The sequence below is a fragment of the Glossina fuscipes genome, unplaced genomic scaffold, assembly GCF_014805625.2.
Source record: "Glossina fuscipes isolate IAEA_lab_2018 unplaced genomic scaffold, Yale_Gfus_2 1, whole genome shotgun sequence".
Classification (NCBI taxonomy): Eukaryota; Metazoa; Arthropoda; class Insecta; order Diptera; family Glossinidae; genus Glossina; species Glossina fuscipes.
The window spans coordinates 2,004,325-2,030,553 of NW_023998415.1; the positions used below are offsets into that span (position 1 = coordinate 2,004,325).

The window sequence follows — 26,229 nt, forward strand, 5'->3', positions numbered from 1 at the left end:
TTTCCTTAGTTTTTTTTGTTTTCAACTTTTGTTAACCTCACCGGCGCAAATTTTGTTAATAGAATAATTGCTCCTATAGAAAAAAATCGGACGGGGCAATAACATAAGTCAAACGCAACATTAAGATATACGTTCCAAAGATCACATAACGAGCATGAATTTCTTATCGGAGCAATACAAAGAGTTAATAATAAATCTTCATCAAATATACATATATAAATATTCCGTAAGGAAGATATATCTGCTAGGTGTTATCTATACTATTAAATTTAAAAGCTTACATACCTATATTTTTATACATAAATATACATATAAATGTAACTTCTTAATCAGTTTAATGCCCTGATCTCATCTAATTAGGGCTGCTCCTTTCTTGAACATGCAAGTGTTTCACAAAAACAAATCACTTCAAAAATACTTAAAACATAAAATGAGAAAAAGTCGTCCAAGATTCTGCTAAAAGGCATATTTCCTATGCATATGTTTGTATATAAGTATATATATATATATATATATATATATAAAAAGAGAGAAAAGAAACTTGCTGTTCATTTTTTCAAGAAACACAAGTAAACGATCTCACCTTAGAGGTGAAGTTGTTAACATTGCATCGGAAAGTAATTAGGGACCATGTGTTAAATAAATATTTTTTCAAAATTGTAAGTCGGTATTGTACAGCGCTTTCTTTATTAAAGCTTTAATCGGTCGTCGTCACAAAATTCAAACCCACATTTATTAGATATTTTTATTTACAGCTTTTTACCTATTTTATGTCTAGTTGTGATCGAAGCATAATGATTTCCAAGTTTTATCCATGGCCATTAGGTTTAAGGGAGCGAAGCGGGTGTCGCCCGGTTTCAAATTGTCATTCTAAAAACAGTTCATAGATAAATGAACCGAAATTAAATCGATTCAGATGAAAATCAAGAACAAGAATATCTCTGCTTTTTCAAATCTCTTTTACGTATTACGCAACCTGTCACATATAAAGGGAAAAACCTACTCGACTTTTTATAAAAAAATATACGTATGTAAATTTGATTCAAGTTACAATTTTGAAGATCTTTATTAACCAAATCTGACCATGCTTTGTCTCCCAACTCACTTTTTATTCAATTTTCCAAAAATTCGCTTTGGAAGTATTTGTAAATTTAAAATCATTTTAAATCTTTTCATAAAATCTACATTATTATACCACAATGTGACTCACAAGCACATAGCCCGAAGGGCATTCCATACGTTGGACAGAAAGGACTTAATTTAGAACTGAGATGCGTTGAGGAACTGTGCATACGATTTCAGAACATTACTCGCAATAACACATTTGGTGATTTCTCAACAAACTATGGAACTATTTGAGCCGAATTTTATGCAGAACTTGAATTAACAAATAAATTTTTTCTTATCTTTCGAAAGCAGGAGCGATATATTGACCTATGCCTTGGCTTCGGCCACTACCTTCACTATCTCTTCATTTTTGATCACTTCATTCTGATCGCCATCGTGTTACACGAAATTGGGGACATAACCACTAAGCGATTGGTCAAATATATATATATAAAAAGAAAATATTTCATGTTCTTAAGAAGCTTGTTTCGATAAATACATGAACTTAAATTATAAATAAAAACAATAGCATTTTAATTATCCCCAGGATTCTCATAAGTGACCAGTAGTCACATCGTGGCATGATTCGTTATAAAAAAAAAAAAAGAAAGCAAAAAGGCGTGCCATTATCAGGATTAAAAAAAGCAAAAAAAGAAGAAAAAGAAGAAAAACTCTAAAATAAATTTCAATCAATTTCAAAAAATAAATTTACGAAAAAGAAAAAAATTAAATTAATCCGTTCCTTCCTTTTTTTAACTGTTTGAATTAACTCGCATTAACTTGTCAGCTAAATTTATCTTAGCTTATCATCTCAGGCAATAATAGAACACATAACGTTTGAACATTGATTGTTGCTTGCAAACATTTTTTCTGATTCTCTTTCCTATAAAATCTCTCTCTCTTTTTTTCTCTCTTCTCTTGCTTTCATCTTCTTCAGATTTTGTCCATGGATCTGTTATTGGAACTTTTTAAAAATGAATTGAATTTTTTTCTATTCTCTAATTCCATATAAATTTTCCATTTTTTCTTTATCTTTATATATGAAAGGTGTCGCTCAATTAATTAAAAAAACAATGAAAGCAAACATAAAACCCAAATCTCTTAGTTGGGCAAGGCAGCCCAAATCTCAGACCATACTTGACCATATGAAATATTAAAAACTAAACCTTATTAACATATAACAATTTACTTTCCATAAGAATCCTTATATGATGATGATAATGATGAGGGAATAAGAAAAATACAACATTGCCGAAAATTAGCAGAGTAAAAAATTGCTTGCTATAAGGCCAATTTTCATCGAGCAGTACTCAACAATCAATCAGATGTTATCATGTAAAGGCTTAGCTTTTTTTGGAGAATTTTTATATGGGAGAGCGCGATTCAAAGAATTCTCCCATCCTCCCAGCCAATTTTTCCATATTCATTCCATCACTCCAGAATATTATTTCCCACCGACTTTTATCGATGTATATTAGCAATGCATTAGTTTATTCATGTAACAATGACATGATGAAAACAGGTTGTTACATGCAGTGTGATCATAAAAGTAATGGGATTCAATTCATTTTTAATAAGGTTCGTCGCTAGTCCCAAATAAAGGAACAGCACCAAGTGTTAATGAAGTAGAAAATTGAACAGAAAAAATACACGGATGACTGTTATACAAATAGATGGACAGACAGGCCATCATGAGAAACTGGTCTATCTATCTGGGTGGCATATAACATTCGCACTTTCATTACAAGCAATGAATAAAGCAAAGATATAAGGAAAAGAGAAAGAAAAGAAAATCTCTCCAAATTCGAATTTCATTTCTTGCCACGATACATCAACTTATCCCGAAATTTTCTTTGGAAAGTTCTGCTGCTGTAGGTTCGTTAGTTGAACCATTTTTTTACGCAGTCTAAACTTGGCCGGTGTGAAATCCTAGGCAACTGGTAGCAAATGTTTAATTTTTATCTCAATTTTTGCCACCGTAAGTGTTCCAACGACTGATAATAGATGGACAGGATTTGGAAACTGATATATTCACATATATTAAATATTTTATGAGGTCGTTAGAAATGTTGCAAGCGCAAGAACAAATCTCGTATATTTTTCATCCTTCGATGGAGTCCTGTGGAATGAGAAGTAGCGAGTAGTAGTCGATTATTCAACATTTTACATTTGCATTATATACCACAAGTTCCGTTATTTTACAATAAAAAGCAGGCATTATACGGGCCGCAGAATGGACGGTTACACGTTCGGCCATTTACAAGATGTGAAGCCTTTGACTTACAATACAATAAGTGATACGAATTTTATTATAACAAATTTGAAACAATCGATCAACATAACAGATTAAATTTCCCTGCGAATCGCTGTCCAATATTTTTACTACACCTACGCGACGGGATATTGACTAGCTGCAAGGAATTATAAGATAGTGTACTATGGTTGTCTTAACTTCTACAAAGAGCTGTTTGGCAACTCAATTAGTGAGCATTTAGACGGCGGAAAAGTGTTCCGCAATTGTTGGACCGTCAATCAATGCCATGCAAACTCGACGGCAGAACCAGTTTTAATAATTTTGGTTTTTTCTATTCCATCTATTCTTTTTACTTTTAATTTTGAGCTTTCGGTGATAAATCAACTTGACGCCTTTAAATATTTATATTGAACAGCAACGGAACTGCGGATTGTGTCTATATAATTTATTACTAAAAATATATATATATATACAAATACATAATTTCTTCATTTAATGATAATATATATAAATATTCTATGCAAATATAAAAATCAGAGAATTTAAGTATAAAAAAATTTAGATCAAAAATCAAAAAAAAAGAAAACTAAACTTAATTTTATAAGGCCATACTTTATAAAATTAACTAACAATCTTCCCTTTTCTTTTTTTTTTTTTTCACTCCTTTTAACCACTCCCGCCCGCCTTTACCGGAATAAAAAGAAAAAATCAACACTAAAGCAAGGAAAAGGGAAAACATAAGTTTTTTCGAATATGTATAGAAGTAAAATTAAAAATTATAAAAAAAAACTAAATTAAACTAAATTTTTTTTTGCGGTTTTTTCTTTTTTTTTTTTGACAAAATATTGCGGAAACCGTTGCGTGGGGTGGGGGCAAACTTGCTGATTTAGTCCGAAGCGTTTCGTTTTTATCATTAATTTAGGTTTTAGTTTTTTTTCCCGTTTTTTAAGGTCAAGACAAATTTTATAGATTCGTTTCACACATACATATAAGACAATTTTGATATGAATATAAATTTACTTGAAGGGGAGAGAAGAATCGACACAAACTCAAAATTTATAAACAGAAATATCGAGCACAGCGTTGATTATCAATTTGTTTGTTTGTTTGCTTTCAAGTGAAACATAATTTAACGGCATTTTACAGCTAAATATGAAAACCTTAACATTTTTCTCTTTATCTTTATATAGATTATGTAACCGATCTTTGCTATCTTCGCTTTCAATGACATGATCATTTGTATTCTCCTTATCGTAAGATAGACAAAATCGTTTAAAAAAGCCGCAGCAGCAAGCAAGAACACATAAAAGACTCACGATTTCATTTCAATTGATTATGAGAGCCAGAGCTGAGAATAATACAATTCCATTATTAATGATTATGTTGATGATGGTGATGGTGGTAATGCATCACTTGAGATATGATTTATATAACATTTGGCTTCGACATGTTTCACGTTCTTGTTCCATAAAGAATAGCATATCCCGTAAATTGACGCGTTTTATACGAGGCCGTAACGCAGGTGGAGCTGAACCTGTGGCTCCGATCGAATTAAATATAGCACCACCCTATTGATATGAATAATTTTATTTAGCATCGAATTATCTCATTATGATTTGTTTTTTTTTTTTTTTTTTTTTTTTTTTTATTTAATTAATATGCAATACATACCGCTCCTGATCCTGTATAATCATTCTCCAATTTCAGTTTTTTGCGGGGTCCGATAGCTTGCAAGGCAGTCATGTTGGCATCCCGTTGTCTTAATTCTTCTAATTCGGCTCTTTGCATCTCTTTAGCCTAAGCGGGGTGCGGGAACAAAAAATGTTAAAAATTAAATTTTCAAAAATTTCGTCAAAAATTTTCATTATACAAATCAAATACAAAAGTACATACCCTTGCTTTCATTTTGGCCTGCTCAGGATCTTCTATCTTTGAACGTGATTTGGCAGCACGTAATAACATTTCACGTTCCAATTCCTCGTGACGTTTTTGTTCAGCCTTATCCAATTCTTCCAGAAATTTAATTTGACCACGTACATCCTTTGTTACCTCATAACGAGGATCTAGCTGCAATAATTCAATTCAATCGACGGCTACCATTAAGCAAATATAATTCGCATATCTTTCATTGTTGCCTTACCTTAATCACATCAATACGATGTTCTGCTATCACAGCTAATTTTTCGACGATATTCTTTAATCGTTCCTGGCATGCATGAGATATCAGAACTGCGACGTCTTGCGATGGCTCCTCGAGGCCGCGCTCCATGACCATCGCTCGTATGCGCGCCTGTAAAGCGGGTAAATGTAAAAAAAACTTCGTCTTTGCAGGAACGTATTTGTGTGCCAATATTTTCAGTACAGCCAAGTATGCGTTGCGTCTCTTCGGCCAAATTGACGCCACCCATTGCAGCAACATCATTGATATCATCATCACCGTACGATGACATTGATATAGAGGGTTGTTGAAAGAATGACGACATCGCTGCCGCACTAGAGGCCGAAGTGGAATTATTCAGCTTAACATCATCGCGATCTTTATCTGCTTGTTCTTTCTTCTTTTTCGCAGCCGCCTTACTAGCTGACGCGGCTGATGATTTAGCGGGAACTTTACTCGTTGCTGGTGTCGTAGGGGTTGGAAGCTGACACGACAATTTTATATCAGGTTTATTTTCAGTTTTTATTATACCGGCTTCCACTATAGCAGTTGCCGCACTGTTATTGTTATGTGTAATTGTTAGGGGACCTTGGAGTTGCTGTTGCTGTTGTTGTTGAGCCAGTAAACTTGGTGGTAACTGCACGGTGGGTAATGAAGGTACCGGCAAACCAGTCGCGTTGCCTATTGAATTGCTGGCTACTGAATTAATTGTGGATAGTATTGAGGCCGAAGAGGAAATGTTTGACCCCGTTGGTACATTGTTCGATATGGCCACCAGAGAAGGTGGTTGTGTGGCTGTGGCTGTGGCGGGCGAGGCAGATGTGGAAGAAGAAATTGCTTTAATTTGGGTTTGACCCACTTTCACGTGCGTTATGCCGGATCCAGCGCCAGCGACAGTGGTCGTTGAAGATTTACCTTTAGCCGTGCGTATCTGAACGGTGGTGGGACGACTCATTTGTGTAGCTATGGGGGCACGTATTTGAACAATGTTCTATAATATTAAATAAGACAATGAATGTATAACGCGAACATTTTTTAATTTTAAGTAACATATCAATATAATGATCTCATCAAATTCGATTACCGCATGAGTAGGTCCTCCATGTTGTATCTGAGGTGAATTTGTATTTGGCTGTGGTAAATTGGTTTGATGCACTGGTCCTCTTAGATGAGTATTTAATAGACGCGGCCCATTGGCCGGGCCCTGTATGCGTATACCAGCTGCTGGCTGTTTGGTGATGGTGGTGTGACTGATTGGCCTTGCAGCCTGTGTGATCATGCGCACCTGCGTCTGCCCAATGGTAGTTGTTTGATTTTGACTAATAGGACGGATTTGCGCTTGAATTTTCTAAAACAATAATTATTCCCTGATTTCTGATTAGGTGATATTAAGTCGAGGGCGACTTACCGAATATTGCTGTTGAATCGACGCTAGTCCCGTAACAGCATGTTGTGGTGGTGGTTTGATACCTTCAATAACTAATTCCTTGGTGAATAATGCTTGACGCAACAGTGGTAGACTTTTCTATAAGAACATATACGTACATACATACATACATACATACATACAATAAATATATAGGTATATAGAATTTGCGTCACTTTTGTTGAATTTTGCTTACCTTAAGAAATCCGATTAAGCATGGTTGTGGACTGGCATTCAAGAGTTTCTCTAATCGATCACAAAAATCCTCGGGTTCTACATTAGCATTAACCAACTCCTGAATAAGACTACGTACATTCTTTTCCACAGGTTTGGGTTCGCGTGTTGACAAATCTATTAAATTCGCCAAGAATTTGCGGCATTTCTCTTTGGTATTGCCCTGAGCTACTGTACTTTGCTGCGGTGTACTACTGCTACTACTGCTGGCCGAAGGATTGCTCGGCGTAGTACTGCTCACCACATTATTACTATTTTGAATGTTGGCATTGGTTTGTTGCTGTTGCTGTTGTTGCAATTGTGTAGTCGATTGCGCCGCTGCTATCGTCTGAATTTGTGTAATTTGCGGCTGCGTTTGTAAGTGTTGAGTTTGCTGATGGAACTGTTGCTGTGGCTGCTGTTGTTGTTGCTGCTGTTGCTGCTGCTGCTGTTGTTGTTGTTGCATGGAGGCAACAACATTCGTTGTTGTAGTCGGTTGCTGTTGCAGCGATATGTTTGCTTGTGACGTGTAAACATGCGCCGGTCCCGCCGAACTCGTTGACGACACCGAATTCACCACAATATTATTCGCGGTTGAGGTATTCGCCATCGACTGTGGTAAGGCCATCATATTATTAATAATTTATAATACAATATTAATTAATTATATAAACCACATTTTCTTTTTCCAACAACAATTCTCTTAATTGAAAAAAAAAAAAAAATCTTCCTTAAGAGCAAACAACTCATATAACAAAATCAAAATCTAAAGTCACTACACAAATATTATGAAATTATAATATATGAACGATAACAATTTCAAAGCCAACTTGTTTGAAAATTTCAAATTTGCATTTAAGTGGTTTTCATTTTTTTCTTTTTTGTTCTGTTTTCCGATTGAATTTGACAATTAAAACGAGAAAAGCACGAGAAAGACAGATACAACATACAAGCACTACAGGCATTAAATGAAATAATATCTCGAAAATTACTTGTGAAAAATAAAACTATTTATGAATGAAAGTGATGAAAAAAAAAAAAAAAATATATATATATATATATATATATATATATATATATATAATATATATATTATTATGTATATATATATATATAATATATATATTATTAAGCATATTCTTCATTGTTAAAACAGTTAAAGCAAAATGTAATTAAAGGAAAAGAAAATTAAGAAATCTTTTGTATCGAATACGAGAACTACATTGGCTTAGTCCATTCAAACTCAACATTTAAAAGAAAAAAAAAATGAATAAAAAAAAAAAATTAAGAAAAATAAGATTGAAAAGAGAAAATGCTACCTAGAATAAATGTGTGACATGAATGGAATCAGGTCGAAGAACACATGTGCGTGCCTCTCATCAATACCTGGATGATATTAAACCATAGCCCTAGATGCCTGTCTCTATCTAAAAAAAATTTCCTCTAATCGCTGTACGTTTCTGGTAAGTTCCATTGTTTGTTTTAACATCTCGTCGATTAGCACGAATGCAATGTAACGAGATCGTTCATTTGTCTTTAGCGAAATCCTTGCACGGATTGCAATAACGCAGAATCTGACGCAGAATCTGGCGTTTGAAAACAACTCAAATTCATCAATGATAATAAAGACATATGATTGTCAAATAAGTTTGGTTCTTTAATATAATGCTATGTTTGCTTTAGGCACTTCCCATTGCAATCGTGTACTTATACTTTTTCCGTTAAGTATGTATTGTTCATTATTAAGCTTATTAAGGATAGCATTGGTTATGTTTGTTCAAAATTATTTAAACTTGACATGTTTGGATTGACTTAAGAAATAAACTCGGAAATAAACATAATTTCCCAGTATATAGTAGTGCACGCCTATTCAAGATTCGTTCAAACCGAAAGGACCGTCTAGCGACGAATGTACCTCAAACTGATTTGTTGCGAATGTTTTCGAAGAGATAATATACATGTATAACTGTGTAATTTTATATTAATTAAAATTTAGCTCTTAAATGAGAAGTCTTATTGAATTCAACAACTTCGATATACACATTAGATGCTCGATTTCTGAATATCTAATAAAAATGCACATTTTCACAGTGTAATTTTTTTCGAGCTACAATGACGACAGTCACGATTTAAAAGTGGGAACGATCAAGGCTAATACACCGAAGAGACATACACTTTACGGGGACATGCTCGAAAAGTAAAATAATCGATTCTATTGAAGGGCTCATTATATCAATTATTTAAACGATTGGAAGTAAAAGAAGAAAAATGCTCGAAATCAATACGAACCGAATATTGAATAGTTAGTTATTATTATTGCAAATCATTTCATACATCATAAAACTAATAATAATAATAATAAGGAAGAGAGAACTGAAGTGAAGTAAATATGCTAAACATCTAGGAAAAAAAGGCAAAACGAATTGTTTAGAAAAAAAAAAAAAAACGAAAATTTCTTTTAATGAATAAGAGCATCTTAAAACGAGAGAATGCGTATATTCGGGTCGAAGGAATCCGAATCTTTTTATACCCACCACCTATATGATTGTATCTAGTATACCGCGGCCTAAATATTAATAGAATTTTATTTTGAATTTCAAAAAAAAAAAAAAAAAAAAAAAACAAACAATCTTAGAATTTTCATAAATTCTAATTGTGTTTCGAGTGCCAAGTATATTGTTGAAAGAGTTTCATTTGCTTTCATCTGCTTTACGCAATGCATTCCCAATGGAAACTTCTGCGGAACAAATCACATCCACTTTTTCCCTATCAAATCATGGGACGTCATTTTATAAACACAATTCGAAGAGAAAATCAAATGATTTTATTGAAGTGTTTATGTCGTCATGAATCGTCACGATACGAGCAGAAGGACGGACCTATAGATCTAATCAGATCGATTCATATTCATATTATAATAATCATAAGCATTTCTTTTATAAATGCTTTATATATTTAGAATACCCTCCGGTGGTTGGTACAAGATATTGAATTTGGAAATAAATTTAGTAAGTTTTCTCTAATGGAATCTTTTTTAAAAGAAAGCAAAATATTGCCGGAATAACATCGAAATAATCGAAAACGAAAGTTAGAAAGAAGAATTATAACGCTAAAAGTAATTAAACGGAAAATCATCTCATTCACGTAAATTTAAAATACGACAAAAGAACAAATAAGAAGATCAAGAAGATGATGAAGAAGAAGAAAAAACGTTCCGATTTTGATTATTCCTTTTCGCTACTACTCAACAGAACATGAATCAATCTCTCAGGGACAATTACATTTTGTTTAATCTGTTTTATCGTTGTTGTTGCCTGTTGCTGATGTTGTTGCTGTTGCGGTTGTTGTTGTTGTTGTTGGTGATGGTGATGGGTGGTTTTAGTGGTTGAGGTGGAGGAAGTGGATGATCTTACAATCGTTTTACGTAGTGCTAAAGGTGGCCCTGTAAATCTACTTACAGCAGATGGAACAGTTTGCAAGCGAATTTGTGGCGGGTTTGTGGAATTAGTGGCGATTGTTTGTGTCACCGGACCCGAGGTAGCCGTCCCTACGCGCAACAATTGAAATCCATTTTCAGTTTTCAATATGAGTGCAGGCGTTGGTCCCTGGGTTCGTGCACTTAATGTTATCTATACGAGAGAAAATTTGTAACGAGAAACGAAAAAAACATAATTAAAAGAATTTTTTTTTTTTTTTTAACAAGGATAGAACAGGAAATGGTATATGGTGGTATAGTGGTAAGGTAATAGTGTGAAGACGTTAGGAAGTGAGAAACTATGTTAGGATTTAAAATTGAAAATAAAAAAAACATTCTCATAACTTTTTTTTTTCTTCTTGTTGATTTTGATGTGAGTTAGTATGTAATGTTCGCCGTACTTCGACGTATGAAAACTTACCGCTGGACTTTGAGGCCTAGTGCCCACCATGTGTGGCCCACCAATGACCACACGGCCCAAATTGTTGCCTTGTACATTCTTTGGTTGCTGCTGAGCGTTCGGAGGACGCATTCCTACTACTACACTAGCCGGTATCATGGAGTTCAAAATAGGTTGATTACCCTGACGATGTATAAGGAGTAAGGTTAATATTATGAATTTCTTCTTCTATAATGTGAATTTTTATATTTTTAATTTTAATTTTCTTTTATGAAATTATTATATAAACACCACTACACTACATTCAGCATGCCATCACAAGTCATACGAAGTACTTTTATTTATACATATTTAAAAAAAAAAAAAAAAAAAAAATTTTCAGTTTCGATTTCTTAAAGCGTAAAAAAAAAGAGTAGAAGCTCAACGAGTGACTACTCAATAAACACTTGCTGAACTTCTTTTCACCACAGGCCATGTAGATTGAGATTATAGTTGGGATTGTCTAAGATTATCGATAGCTAAAGTCTACAAGCAATTATCCTTAGCATGCTTATTAACATTAAAATTTGAAATACTAAATTATAAAATTAATAATTTAAGATACAAGTAGTTAAAACTTAAAATTATATTAAACGATACAGCATTCAAATGAAGTAATAGAATCTATTAAAGTAAAAGAGTAAACCAAGCCGCGTCATTAGAACATAATACATTTGTTTTCAAAATTGCACCCATTGGACAGATATATTTTAAATTAATTTTTAGAAATCGTCTTTCGTAAGAGATATGTGCAGAGAGTTTACAAAGTTCTACTTATTGTAAATAAAATGAGAATTAATTTAAACTGTATTGGAAGCGTAAGAAGTAAAATACGAAAACTAAATTAAAAGAATATGACAGAAACTATAAATCACACGCCTTCCTCCGTTAAGAGCTAATAAAAAAAGTATACGTTCAATCATTCTCTTGCTGATATTTAAATTCGATCAAATGTTACTTTTCTTTATTTATTTTTTTTTTTTCTGTGTTTTTTTTTTGTTACTATTGTTTATAAAATGTAATCTAAACGATTATTTTGTAGGGTGGAAATGTATTTCTTGTGTTTTGTGTGTAATTGAAGAAGAGAAGACATTTGATCACGTAAGGGGTAGGGGGAAGAAAATCGGGCCCTTCTAGAGCAGCCCATACCTGTTGTTGTATGGTTTTGGTCATAGTTACGATTCCGGGTGCACTTGAGACAAGACCCGCCGGCAATGTGACTGCATGATTAGATTTTATAACTAAAGTTTGCGTTTGTGTGGCACCTACTGATTGCTGTTGTTGCTGTTGACCGCCTGGTTGTGTGCCCGGTCCGCCAGCTGTTTGCAAGACCTGGTGATGCTGTACTTGAACTTGTTGCGGTAAACCGTGATGCGGTTGTCCGGCTCCCGCCGTTATTGTCTTAATAGTCGTGGTATTTGGTAGTTGTGACGTTGATATAATGGTCGAACCAGCTCCCGGATGACCACTACCGATATTAATTGTACCGTTCGGTAACGTTTGGCTGGTAAACGTAATACGATTACCGGGAGCAGCTTGCGCTGGTTGGCTTGAATTCATTGCGCTTCTGTTGCTATTGCTGCTATTAATTTGAAATGAATATCCGCCTTTCAACACGCAGCGGTTTTCTTCCAGATACTTGCTTTTAATATTACGCGCGTAATCAGTGTTTTCCAATTCATCCGAAACCCTTAGTTTGTCATTTTGAAATTGTTTTTCTCCTTGCTTTTTTTGGCTTATAACAACTGAACTTTCTAGTTTAATGTTTTCTGCATGCTCGACAGTGTCCTTGGAAATGCATTTATCTAAAAAGAAAACAAAGAAGAAAACAGAAAAAAAAAATGACATATGAAGAATAATAGAAAGCAAATCGTTCTATACGAATGTACATTACAGCCTCCAGCATCTACCGGATTCACATATTGTCGGCACTGGGTTGTCTTTATCAGTGCATAAAGAGCTATCATCACATCCAGTGCCCGTACGAATATCGTGAAATGGGAAATCCGGAAACTCTACGCATACAATGTGTAACTCTTAATCATATTTACCAATACTTGTTTTCACTTCATTACGAATATTTTGATAATTTTCATAAGACGCAAACAGGTTTATGGAAAAAGTACATTCATTAACAACAGATTCAATTTTAATGATATAGTTTCAGTTTTCCTTCTTTTATCTCCATAGTATCAAGCTTCTGTTATTTTAATACATATATGGAAATATCACAGAAGGAATTTACTTCAAATCGAACAAATCACACCGGTAACTTGTCACAAATATTCCCAATCGCCATCCTTATTTACTATCTATTATCAGACAAAGCAATTTACGACAACCTGTTTACATAATGAGGGCGCAATATTCTTCGTATCATCTGCAAAATTACACATACAAGTTTATTACACTCTCGGAAGATGATTGTAAACAAACCAAAGCTTTAAAGGTAAGTTTACTTTTTATGCTGCACTAAGATGTTTCGCTACGCATCGCTATATAGAATAATTTCGATTTTTTACATCGAAAATTTTACAGTTTCCGATTAAGTGCTCATTAGTATAAAGTGAATCCAAAACAGATCAATTACCGATCATCGTTAATTAATAAGTGTTAAAAATCTGAAACGTTCCGTGGAAAGGCCCTCATGTATTATACAGAAATTTTTTTTCTTTCCAGATTGACAATAAACTCACAAATTTCACATATGCATAATCAGTTGAAGCAGGTGTACATACACGCACATATATTTTCACGCACACACATTATTAGAACACCCAAACAAAACAACGACCACCCACAACAGAAACCGAGCCAAAGTTCCATACGATATCTGATAACTAATCAATGCAAATGTGTTCAGCAACAACAGCAGCAGCACAGCTACAATAACAACAAATAATCTTTATCCCTTCGGGATAAAGAGGCAACATACACATACGCACACAAGATACAGAGCCAGATACACTAATTATCACCTTGTGGTGTTGGATGGTTATACCATAAGTAACTGTTGGTTTCACGGTGATTGTTATTCGATACGGTTTGGCCGAAGCTGTTGCTTGTTGGTTTCTTCACAATACTTGACGATAACTCCTTTTCAATATCCACATCCGCGAAATCTTGAAATGCAGGTATAACAGCTGCTTTCGATGTTGCCGCATAAACAATCTGTCTTAAAGATAATCCAGCGATATAACCTTTATCTTGGGCTTCTCCATTAACTTTTGTTCCGAATTCACCTACCTGCCTTGGAGAATGCGCAGCAGACGCTGCTGCAGAAGCAACAACTCCTTGTCCTTCAGCACCTCTATTCCTTGCCGTTTTATCCAGCATGCATTTGTTTTGATAACGATCAGGGGAAAGTAATGTTGTTGATTCTTCTGCCGTTTTTGTTCACGTATAGTTCTTGAAATGATATGTACAACATTCAACTGGACATAAGGATGACCTTCTCTCTTGTCTATGTTGCCCGTTATGTGTATTATCAATTATAATATATTCCCGTACATGTTTATTGTTTTCTTAGTTTTTTCGCTATTAACATAATTTTGGTGATTCGTGCTCGTTGCAATGCTGGTGTCGATAAATATTTAACAATAGAAATCCAATGAATCCAACAACGTTACGTGAAGCGGCGCAAGCGAAGGCAGCGCTGGAAGAATCTTTGCATAGTTACGATGCAAAGAGAACATTGAAATAACTCAAATAAATAAAAATATAAAAAATTAAATTAAAAATATATATATAAAATTTTTAGTGAATCCAACTTAAAATTTGTAGAGATAAATTAAGGCGTTTTTCTATACAAGGCAAAAAAACGCCATCTTGTCACTACTCTAAATGTGTGTTTGTCAACAAATCTAAATAATAGTAGAATTGTCAAAGTTTAGGCTACTCTTTCTTAATAAGCTTTAGCAGCAGCGATTTAGATTCCAAAATATATTATCCTTCTTTTAATATTCCTTTTATTTTAATTTGAATTCATTTTTATTTCTAAAGGTTGACATCATTGTTTCAATGTGTACCGAAAATTTCGAAGACGACGCGCCGCCATTTTCTCTAAAAAAAAAAGCACTTCAAAGAAAATTTGGCGTTAGCACATCGTTTGTAACAGATTTTTAGGGCGAAGTTGAAATACGACTGTGCGTTACATTTTTTCCATTTATTTCTAAAGTTGCCTGATCGCAGCAAATTCAAGCTAACTCATCTAAGTACATGTAATATAACTTTAAATCTTAGATAATAAGTTTTAGATAAAATCCGTACAAATTCTAAGCTATTAGCGACATTAATAAAACTTTAGATATTTTTGAAATGATTTTATATCAAATCTTTATGCTAATAATTAGTATAATTGTCTAAATATAAATGAAAACAATCTATGGTAAAATTGTTGTAAAGCTGAAAATACTTTTAACTAGAAAGGGAGAATTATATACGTTATTTCTGTGTAATGTTAAGCGCCATCTGGTTGAATATACATATAACTATACGTGACATTGCTGCGCTGCTGGGAACAAAAAGAAGGCCAAATCCAACAACAACGACAGCAGTACATTTTTCATGTATGAGTAAATAGGTACAGAAACGTTATAAAATAGCCAGACAAAAGCCAACAAGCGAATTGATACGGCAAAGAAGAATTAAAGAAAACAACCAAACCGAAAAGAAATACACAAATATGATGACAAGACTGGTTGAACGAACGGGCAGACGTAGATAATAGCGCGTTACATAGACTGCTGATGCATCGCTTGAAACAGAGCTCATACAATTGATTTTGCGGACGGGCGATTGAAGCCGAAAAAACCGACGGAAAAAACGATGGTCGGATGAGCCGTACTTCAATTGAATTGAACACCACACCATATTTAAAATGAAAAAAGATAGAAAAACGTACACACACATTTTTTTTCCTAACCATATAATCGGTGATTTACTGCTGTTGATATTAATTATAAAATTCTACATATTTTCTCTGCTGTGAAGAAATTCACCTTTTCTGATGAGCTGCGTTTTTTCTGGAACGTTGTTTTATTAAATTATTACCGTGAAGAAGCAAGGTTTCTTTTTTTACAATTTTTTTTTTCACTTTGCTTGAACACACACATAAACCACTTTTGTTTTACTTTTCCTTACTTCAATACTTTTAAAAAATTATACATATTTCTCATTTACATATATATATATATATATATATATAAGTTTTCTTTTTCTCACGTATTTCGCAAATGCACCATCCGCGGAGGTGTCGTTTCTCACAAAAATTTTCACAATAATTTTTCGAACACTTTGTAATTGAATTTTGATCAAAATTTATGAAAAAACTATATTTTACACATTAAAATTTTCTTTTCGCTAAAAATTTCGTGCAAATTTCCAAAATTTACGTGATTTTTCTGAAAAAAATTGTTTACGATTTCTTAGCGACCCGCACTTTTTCCCATTACAATCGCACACACACACGGGCGCAGTGCTACCAGATTACATTCAAAATTGTTGTGCCTATTGTATTTAAAGCGAAATGGCCATTTTGATGGGGTAAAGCGAATATGAAATTCTACCGATAGTTTTGTGTTCTGTCATTTGCAAAGTAAAAATGACTTTGTGGATAAGTAAAAATTTATCGCATACGGAATTGAATTATAAGTATTAAAAATTCGAAAATTTAAGAAATTATTAAATTTATTAAAAGTAATAATATAATTATAGGTTATAGAAGAGTACGAACCTTACTTAAAAACTTATTTTATAGGCTCGGAATTCAGCATAGAAAATTGAATTTCTAATAAATACGGAATAATTAAAATGAAAATGATGGAGAGAGGTACTATTTCGGCAGTCAATGTGTCAATGTGAATGTATCGATTAATTAAAAATTAATCATGGAGAAATGAAACTGGATAAAAGCTATCTGAGGAAAGAGAACGAATAAAAAATATAGAAAAATGGATAAGACGGATTGTAAATAATAGAAAAAATGTATTTGTGGATAATATGTTAACTCCTTCTTTTCGACCAAAAGACGACGAATAATGGATAAACATTATGTAAAGAGAATAAATTAAAAGATACATTTTCCTTTTATGTATATTTGTTCTATTTTAGAAACGTCCGCTCTAGGCAAGTAGACAACTAAAAATTTAATTCCTCGGATTAAAAATTGGATTTCTATACATGACTTTGTTAGTCAAAGTTTATACATAAATTATGTCATTGTAATGTCTTTTTGTTAAAAAACGAGCCGTGCCATGAAAATATATTTACACGATACGAAACTATACGAATAGTATGGAAGCTTATGGAAATGCAATAATAAATCAGAACATGGGGGTTGCCATCCATTTGCGTACGCCTGTTGTAAACAATGGTTGTAATATGTTTTCGTTGTATTGAGATAAAAGGGAGAAAACCATGGCATTTTTAACAACATTAAAAAAGGAGAATAAAATTCACAATTGTGGAAGAATTTTTGCATAACTTGCGACCAATGAAAAATAGTTAAATTATAATTGTCTTTTGTAAGTGATGTCGTTTTAATTCTATTGAATCCAATTGCAAGGTTTGGGATGCGTCATCTGAACGGATATCACATTACCGACAGAGGAAAACTTGCATAGCAACTATTGCGGCAATAGCCATACGGAAACATAATGAGAGAAGTCTGCAAAGGCTTTGAATTTTGGAAAAACAGTCTTTTATGATGACAAAGCATCTACGAGAAAAGAAGAGTGCAAGAAAAAGTTTACGAAATTTTATTAAAAGATTCTGACTCATATTCCTAGTTTCTTATGATCCGGAAAGTGAAACGTTTTATATAGGTGAGAGATTATATAGGTTATTCATCTATCAGTAGCTAATGCTTGATTTTCCTATTCCGCAACTGTTTTTTTTTTCAAACATACAATCTAATATTTGCCCAAAGAATTGTATTTTTTAGTGTCTGCAGATTTCATTCATTCTGGTAATAACCCTTTTAATGAGTAAACGTTCGCTTTTAAGAAGATTTTGTATTCCCAGTATCATCGCGTTACTTCAGAAATTGAATAGATGTTGATAGTGGTAATGGTGACCCAGATTTCTTCTTCGATTGAAAATTTTGCACGGTTCAAGCAGTTTCCAAATGAGTACATTTTTTAGAGCATATATTTTTAGTTGCTATTCGTAATTAAATGTCAAATCAAAAAACAATTAAATAACAATTTGAACAATAATAATAATTTAGAATTACAAGCAAAAACAAATACAATAAACTCTTGGTAACTTATGTAAGCGAATGCTCTTTAACGGATTTCCGTCGATGGACCGCATAATATATGAAGCCGATCATGCCAGTTACAATCCCACCAGCTAAAGCCATCCAATAAAAAATATCTAAAAGTCTCAAATTGTTGATGAGCTTTTGTTTAAGGAAATCAACCATTTCGTCATTTAGTTGTATACCCTGTCAGACAACAAATTAAACATATTCAATAATATTAAGCAAACAAATAAATAATAAAACGAATTATGCAAATATTTAATAAACAAATACAATTTGACTTTACCTCATCGATCCAGATTGCTGGCATTAAGACGGTGGTTAAATTTTCGGTGATCGTTATGCGATTAATGGTCTTTAAAAACATATTGAACTGTACACGTTTCCCTCCTTGCAGCGGGGTACCAGTAAGCTGTGTTAAACATAAGGACGAGTGAGATATATTAAACCTATTATCCCTGCTATAGAACCCATAAATACATTTTAGAGACGTTATCCATTATACACATGTATTCGTGACCGCCTTGAGATTTAAAATCAACTTAATTATGGGCGTATATGTCTTTAGATGGAATTGATAAGCTCCCCACATATGGCTACAAATCAAGTTTCAAAAGAGGTTTGCCCCATTTACGATCATCTATAGTCGCGATTGAACTAAAAATGTTGTTCAAAATCGTCAATGCTGTCTTTAGATTTCGTTCAGAAATAGGTCGAAATAATTTGCTCTTCAATAAGTGAGAATCAACTTTTAAGCTTTTACATATATATTATATAATATAAAAATATGAAATATGCGTCAGCACTACCGTTATATTGTGAAATCGTAAAGGTTGCGAGATTCTCATTCAAGTTGGCGCTGTATGAATAAAAACATGTGTCGGTATTTAAGGGATGTATTTATGAGTGTTATGCAGGGAATCTTTTGTCTCTTTGTTCATTTACTTGCTGTACATCCACATAGGTTTGGTGTTTCTTTGCATCTGGTTTAAGTCCCCGTATGGTGCTGGTATATTCATTGGAGGCACCCAACATGTGTGGCAAGGTTAAAATTACAGGTGCCTCTGAAATATGGTAAGTTGTTTTATAAAAAGAAATATAAATTTTACTAACCATTCTTGTGTTATTTCCATTCCTTTTTTTAGGTTTGATTAATTCTTCCAAATAAATATCCTTTTGGCAACTAAAGTATGAAGCAATCGCTTATTCCACATTTTTTAACTTTTAATACCCTACGCCATTTGTGGTACAGGGTATATCAAATTTATGCGTACGTATGTAACACCCAGAAAGGCTTAAAATAAACCTACATTTTACTATACTGATCGATTCAGGAACATTTTTTTAGTCGGTCAAAGCTTGCCTGTCCGTCCGATGTCTATCAATGTTAATTTGTGTTTAAGCTACAAGTCGCAATTTTTGATGAAATTAGGTACACCACTTGGTTTCACCCAAGGATGAATGCTATTGAAAATGGTATAGAGCGGTCCATTTTTTCGACCACGATAACGCCCTATTTTGAAAAGTCGTTTTATGGAGAAAAATTGCAATTTACATAATTTCATAATGAAAATCAGATCATAATAGGCATTTTAGATAAATAAAATTAAATGTACCAAATTTAGATCATATCGGCCTATTTTTTTGACATCTATTTTATGTAACAATTTTCACGAAAATTGATTCTTTATAGGGAAGAAAAGTTTATTGAAATTGATCTATAATGGTAATATGATGTAAAAATTAATTCTACAAAATTTAAATGACCCATGCCTATTTTTGCATCCTGCCGTTTAATTTAATGAAATTTTTTTTTTTTTAGTTCAAAAATGTCCAAGTTTTAATATTTAATGATTAAAATTAATATATAATAGTAACTTGATATAAAAATAAACTGTACTGAATTTTGAACATATACCTCAATTTTCGAACCTCTTGGTCACAGCCATTGCTAATATTTGAAATGCACGGTTATAATAGTAAGTTCATACAAAAACAAGTAAGAACATTACAGTCGGACAATGCCGGCGATTAAATACCCTACACCACGCTGTCTAACACAATTCTCATTTTTGTATGAAATTACTATTATGGGTTAATTTTCATCATCACACATCAAACCTTAGACTTTTGTGCCTTACAAAGTATCAATTTTCGTGTAAACTTGTATTAGGGTACGATATAGGGTAGACCAAGACGGTCTAAATTTGATACAGTTAATTTTTTATCTTGAAATAGTGTCATGATTTTCATCATGAAGCATTGGCAGTCAAACCTTTTTGTCGTATGAAGTACAGGTTTCGTTATATGATAGGGGATTTAAAAAATTGCCCCCGCCGGTCCGAAGTTTTCACACCGATTTACAATGCCGAAATATTTTTACTTAGCCACCTTTGTCGAGAAATTTTGAAATTTTATTTCATATAACCACTTATCAAAATAGAACGTTATATGACGGGTGATTGAAAAAGTGGACCGATACGTACAATTTTTAATAGCGTTCGTCCTTGAGCCACAGTACTTTGATTCGAAGTTGAACCTCCACGTAAAATTTAAACTATGAAGCCCCATGAATCTATACATATATACGTCGAGGAGAAAAGGGCGAGGTCGCATCTAGTTTTTCAAGTGTATTAAATTAGGATTATATTGTATTACGACATTTTTCTTGACTCTTTTTTTCAATGAAGAGTAAAAGCATTACTTTTTGATCTTGGTTCCACTTATACATAATTCAAAGCCCTATCGATTGGAACCACTGTTCATCGTAGAACAAACATATAGGTACCACGCTTCAAGAGCTTTCATTTTGAATATAAAACGAATAGTAAACAAAGCAGGAACAGGAATAGTAAAGAAAACAGGAACAGGGTAAGACCGGCCATTAGATACCCCGCACTACTTTGCCTAATGACGCCTCTCATTCATTTTCTTGATAATGCATCAAAAATTGTATTCTATTTTTATGCAAAAGTCTTCTTTCCATGGAGGTCATATTAGAGGAGGCTCAAAACGTCAATTAGCATAGAAAAAATGTAGTAAATTTAATTTACTTGTCAAACATTTTACATTTTACGACAGTTCATCCCTGTGGACAAAATTGCGATTTATGCGACATGAGACGAGAAGATGGACAGGCAAAATGAGTGTGCTTCGGAAACTGATTCTGAATCGATCGGTAGAACGAAAAATGGTTCTATCTCACTTAATGAGATAGAAATGGCCTGTGGCCCAAATGACATAGGGTGTAAATATAATTGCATAAAATAAATTTATATATAATAATGAATTGTCGCTATTTATTAGTAGTAACACCATTTCATCTGGTGCTTGTGTCGCTTTATATGAATGGTTAAAGGCAGGTATAAAATTGGAAAAGTTAGACTTGTGTATTTGATCCGTTTATTATTAAGGCTTTGGAGCCTTTGGAACTTTGAGCTGATTGTGGAAAGCGATCGGGTATATGGTGGTCATACAAAGCTGTGCCTACTATTAGGTCCATAAATAAGAATGTAGTCAATGTACCAGGCTACAAGACCATATAAATACATTATTATTATTATGATTATTATTAATATTTTAGACTAATGAAATAAATTCTTAGACTAAAAAAAAAAGACATTGAGCACTAGCAACACAGGCTTCCGGCTTTTAGAAAACTTCATTACTCTTTCTCAAAAAAATAAGGAATTTAAAAACTGTACCGTTTTCATACATATTGTTATTGTCCATTAGGGTTAAGAAGTAAATCAAAGGAATATCTTTGGGCATAGCTCGCATTGCAGCTCTTTTCGACTTACGAAATTGTTCAGGAAATATTGAATTCTGAACGTTAATGGGAGATGAACATTCTTCACGTCCATTAGAGTTAGACTAATTTTGTTAACCAACCGAAATGAACCGAAATGAATACTTCTTATCTGTTTCCTTGGCATTTCTTTGGAGAACTTACCATACTCAAACGTAATATAAAGTGGTTAAGTAAGTAATAGCCGCTTGTCTAACAAAACTGCCTGTTATTTTCCAAAAAAATTTTATTATTAAATTAGTCAATAGGTGACACGATTTCAAATTTTAAACAGAGTACCAAACCAATGGTACATATTGTTTACATTATGCTTCGAATCTTAGTAATATTTTTTTCATATGGTAACACTGTTTCGTAAGTTTCTTTTTGAATTTACAAAATATTCGGAAAGTGTATTAAAATTGCAGCAGGAATTATTTAAGGACATTGCTCGCTTCATTTAATAGTGCTAAAATGGACATTGACGTCGCCACTTCAGATTATTAAACAATGATCAAAAGTCCTGACGTTTTACCTGCGACTTCAACGAAAAGAGCTACTAATACCATAAGGCAAACAGGGAGAATTGGTTTCGATGATTTAAAGATATAAAACACTTCACTTTCTAGGTATAGTTCAGGCATCGAAGCGAATGGTTTTAATGTTGCTGTTACAAATGCGATGCCAGCATGTCCTAGTGGTTCTGGACCCTTTTCAGGAATTAATTGTAGCCCACTCTCTGAGTTATCTTATGTCATCAGCTCTAATTCGACCGGTCTTCCAACATTTGTGCCACAATTAGATCAAGAGAAAACCCAAACTGTTAATTACAAAGAAGTGAGTGGAGAAAGGAAAGCTTTCAAAAGCAGGTTATCACAAAGTATGGAAGACTTGAAATCGATATCATATACTTGGTCTTGCAAACTATATGAACCGTCGCGTCTGGTATCAAATTTTTCAGTTAGTAATTTTTTCACTTCTATACCGAACAGTAGTGGCAATGGTTTGCGAGATACTAGTGGATTCTCGTCGTCACAAATACGCTACAAGCACTTCAAGAGATCTTCGGATCCGCGGTATTATTCGGGAACACCTCGGTTGGGAGCGATAAAAAGAAGGCCGGAGTTAAGAAATAGTGTGAATAATTCATATGTTTCCTCGCAGCCTCTTGCGAAGATGAGACTAAAACGGGCTGCAATCGCAGCAGAAGACAGTCGTTTTCTTCATTATCGAATGGTGATGCAAACGATAGTGGCTGTTGCTATTTTACAATTCCAAGTGTGTCTGGATTAATGGCTTCCTCTCAGAATAATAACCAAAATTCTGCCTCAAACTTAGTTGGACTGTCGGATGACGTCTCATCGTTAGAATTATCCAAATTATCGCTGAGTTGTGAAGGCGAATCACCGATAAGCGATATGAATCTAATTAGTGGTAACGATGATTGTGGATGCGTCAATGATACTCTGATTAATGAGATGAAGGAGTAATACATTTTCTGTTGCTGATGCTCGAATACGTCAAAAAATTACTCTTCTTTGTTGTTTTATATTTTATTTAGTGCCTTATAAATGAACGTATATTTTATATCACTACTTACCAGCAACTGTTAATAGTAGTTTTTCTTTCAGAACAAGAATAGAGCTTGAAAAACATGGCAGGAATTTCACACAAAAACATTGTTTTTATACCTTACATCGCTTGTGGTGCAGGATGTATTAAGTTAGGCGTGTGTAGCACGCAGAAGGACTTAAGATAGATCAATCTTTTTTTCATACGGGTCGAAACAGAATCATTTTCTGAATCGACGTACACCTGTCTGTCCCTCTGTCTTTCTGTCCGTCAGATATCTGTCCATGTGAGTGGCACATGTCTCCAGGTAGTTCTATTTTTTGGATACCATCCTCCAATACGTGGGCTTTTACGAAAAGTATGTCTTCGCATGAAAATAATGTGTTACGTTTGGTGTATTATTAAAAAAATGAGAGAATAATTCTGTTATGCGAACTGTGTGCAGGGTACTTAATAGTCGGTCTTGCCCGACTATGACGTCCTTTTTCGGTTAGTTATTTGTGATAATATGTAATAAAAATCTTAAGAGAGTATTTTTTTAACAATTCTTTCTTTATGGTTATCCCTGTCGTACTTGTGAACCCGACTTCCCCCTTTTTCCACATCTGTTTAAATTTATTGCAATAAGGCTGAACATTATAGTTTTGCTGTTTACGTTATCTTCCTCGGCATTACCGAGGTACGTTGTTTTTCTTAAACTGTTCTTTAAATCTAGCGAAGAAGGGATGATCGAAGGGGTCAGTAGACGGCGTGGTTGCTGATAGGTTCGGTTTTGTCGTTGAAGTCGAATAAAGCGTTTTTGCTTTCGTCGGACTTTTCGTTGTTGTCGTTCTCTCCTTAATCGTTTTTGATAGTTTTATGGTATTTACCTGACGGTCGTGAGAACTATGTGAAGTTCGTGTTATAAATGGCTGCTTAGTTGTAACTATAGCGCTAGTAATATTGAGCGCTTTTATATAACTTGCCCAATCATAAGATAGCAGTAATTTGTTACTTTTAATCGATTTTTTAATTGGATTCTGCGTAGTTCTGTTGTTCGTCGCGCTGGAAACCCTCCTACCTGTAATGTGGCCCAATGTGTTAGGTTTTTTTGAGGTTGACCATGCGCTTTGGGGCTTTTTCGTTGTTACGATACTACATTTGACTGCTTTAACCGAACTAGTGACGTTCTTCGGAGTTGGTTTGTGTGTTGGTGGTTTTTCAGCAGTAGTTTCTGAGCAATCTAATATTCCAGAACATGTTTTATTAATACTTGACGTTGTTCTTTCTCTCGCTTTACCTTGTGTATTAAATGTTCGGTTTGTGTTGACAATTAATGTTTTTGATTTCTTTTCGCTCTCCATGAAATTCCAAGCCTTTGAGGTACTTTGCTTCGTGATAGGTTGTTTTGTGGTGATAGTAGGTATAACCGTGTTTGTATATTTCGTTAAAATTGTTGTTCTGGCAGTGATACTGGGTATTTTGCTTGTATTCGTTACAAACCGATTAATCTTAGGGAGTGGTTCGTATATGTCAACATTTTGTAATGAATCTTTTTTCTCATTTTGCCAAATTGTTGTTTTTTTAATGGGTTGTGCTTGGGTTATTATCACCGGAACCGGTATTTTTCTAATTCCAGTTGTAAGCTTGTTAATGTTAGTTAAATTCGGTTTGATAGTGTTAAGAATTAGATGTCTTGATATTGGAGTTGTGCTCGAGTTCCAAGTTAGTGCAGGCTTATTTGTGGATGAAAAGGTCGTTAAAGTTTGGGTTTTTTCGGTGGGAACATTCGAAAATGTATAATGTGGATAAAATGGAGATTTCGTGGACGAGTCCTTTGAGGTATGTCCGAGCTTATTATTCTTCGAATTATTGTTTAGGAATGGATTAGATACGTACATTTGGCTGTCATTATCCTCAACTTGAAGTTTTATTGATCCGTTTACAAATGGATTATAATCATATGAAGCTACTGTGGTGATCGTAGGATTTTTATCTTTCTTTTGAAAACCATTTAAAAACAAATTGCTTTTATAAGATGAGCCTAAGTTCTTAATGTTGACATCTTGAGAAGCTCCGAACTGTTCATACAATTTCGGCTTTCTGACGTCGTTCATGGAATGAGAAGATTTTTCAATTTTGTCCACTTTCAGAGAAGGAAAACAGGAAACTGTTTCATGCACGGCTCGCTCGCGGCAATAAGGCTTATAAACTGTCCAGGCTGTAAAACCGTCTCCTGATATGCGAGTATGTTGATCGTAAATTATTTTAATACAACGAACGTCATCAGATATGTCTGCATCTAATAATTTGTCGCAAGGGATACTGCAAGCTTTACCACCTTTACGACCGTGAGAGCACCAATAAAGATCGGAGATTTGAAAGAGACCGTGATCGGCTGAGCCGTCGGCGTTTAAACGTCCTATGGCTGCTGTGTTGAAACTGGATTCATGCTGAGCTATGCATACCCAAGTTGCGATTTGTTCCATGGGGATGTGATGTCTATGATACAGCTCTTGAGCTAATTCGCATTTATTGTATATTTTCCCTTTTTT

General features: G+C 33.9%; 3 protein-coding genes and 1 long non-coding RNA gene across 4 annotated transcripts in view; 1 reads left to right on the forward strand and 3 right to left on the reverse strand.

Moving 5' to 3' along the window:
* Positions 1–4,185: 4,185 nt before the first annotated feature.
* Positions 4,186–16,178, reverse strand: LOC119631304 (transcription initiation factor TFIID subunit 4-like). The gene is given in 14 exon segments (XM_038023386.1): positions 4,186–4,929; positions 5,033–5,158; positions 5,255–5,428; positions 5,502–5,675; positions 5,677–6,510; positions 6,604–6,867; positions 6,928–7,044; positions 7,142–7,771; positions 10,617–10,787; positions 11,055–11,216; positions 12,222–12,877; positions 14,051–14,243; positions 14,319–14,737; positions 16,073–16,178. Coding segments are annotated over 13 exon segments (3,750 nt in total). The 5' UTR covers positions 14,409–14,737; positions 16,073–16,178; the 3' UTR covers positions 4,186–4,770.
* Positions 16,179–16,437: 259 nt separating this feature from the next.
* On the forward strand, positions 16,438–17,713 carry LOC119645058. The gene is made up of 4 exons (XR_005248603.1): positions 16,438–16,724; positions 16,788–17,125; positions 17,184–17,575; positions 17,638–17,713. It is a non-coding gene; the product is annotated as an uncharacterized LOC119645058 (long non-coding RNA).
* A 602-nt stretch (positions 17,714–18,315) lies between these two features.
* Positions 18,316–26,229, reverse strand: part of LOC119645057 (sensory neuron membrane protein 2) — a 46,773-nt gene continuing 38,859 nt past the window's right edge. Inside the window, exons 6-8 of the mRNA XM_038044872.1 lie at positions 19,282–19,400; positions 18,623–18,748; positions 18,316–18,519 (exon numbers count right to left, since the gene is read on the reverse strand). Coding sequence (XP_037900800.1) covers positions 18,340–18,519; positions 18,623–18,748; positions 19,282–19,400 — 425 coding nt within the window. The 3' untranslated portion in view covers positions 18,316–18,339. The remainder of the gene's footprint in view (positions 18,520–18,622; positions 18,749–19,281; positions 19,401–26,229) is intronic.
* The window catches only part of LOC119645056, a 3,819-nt gene continuing 1,930 nt past the window's right edge, over positions 24,341–26,229 (reverse strand). Inside the window, exon 1 of the mRNA XM_038044871.1 lies at positions 24,341–26,229. This exon is cut by the window's right edge and continues 1,930 nt beyond it. Coding sequence (XP_037900799.1) covers positions 24,367–26,229 — 1,863 coding nt within the window. The 3' untranslated portion in view covers positions 24,341–24,366.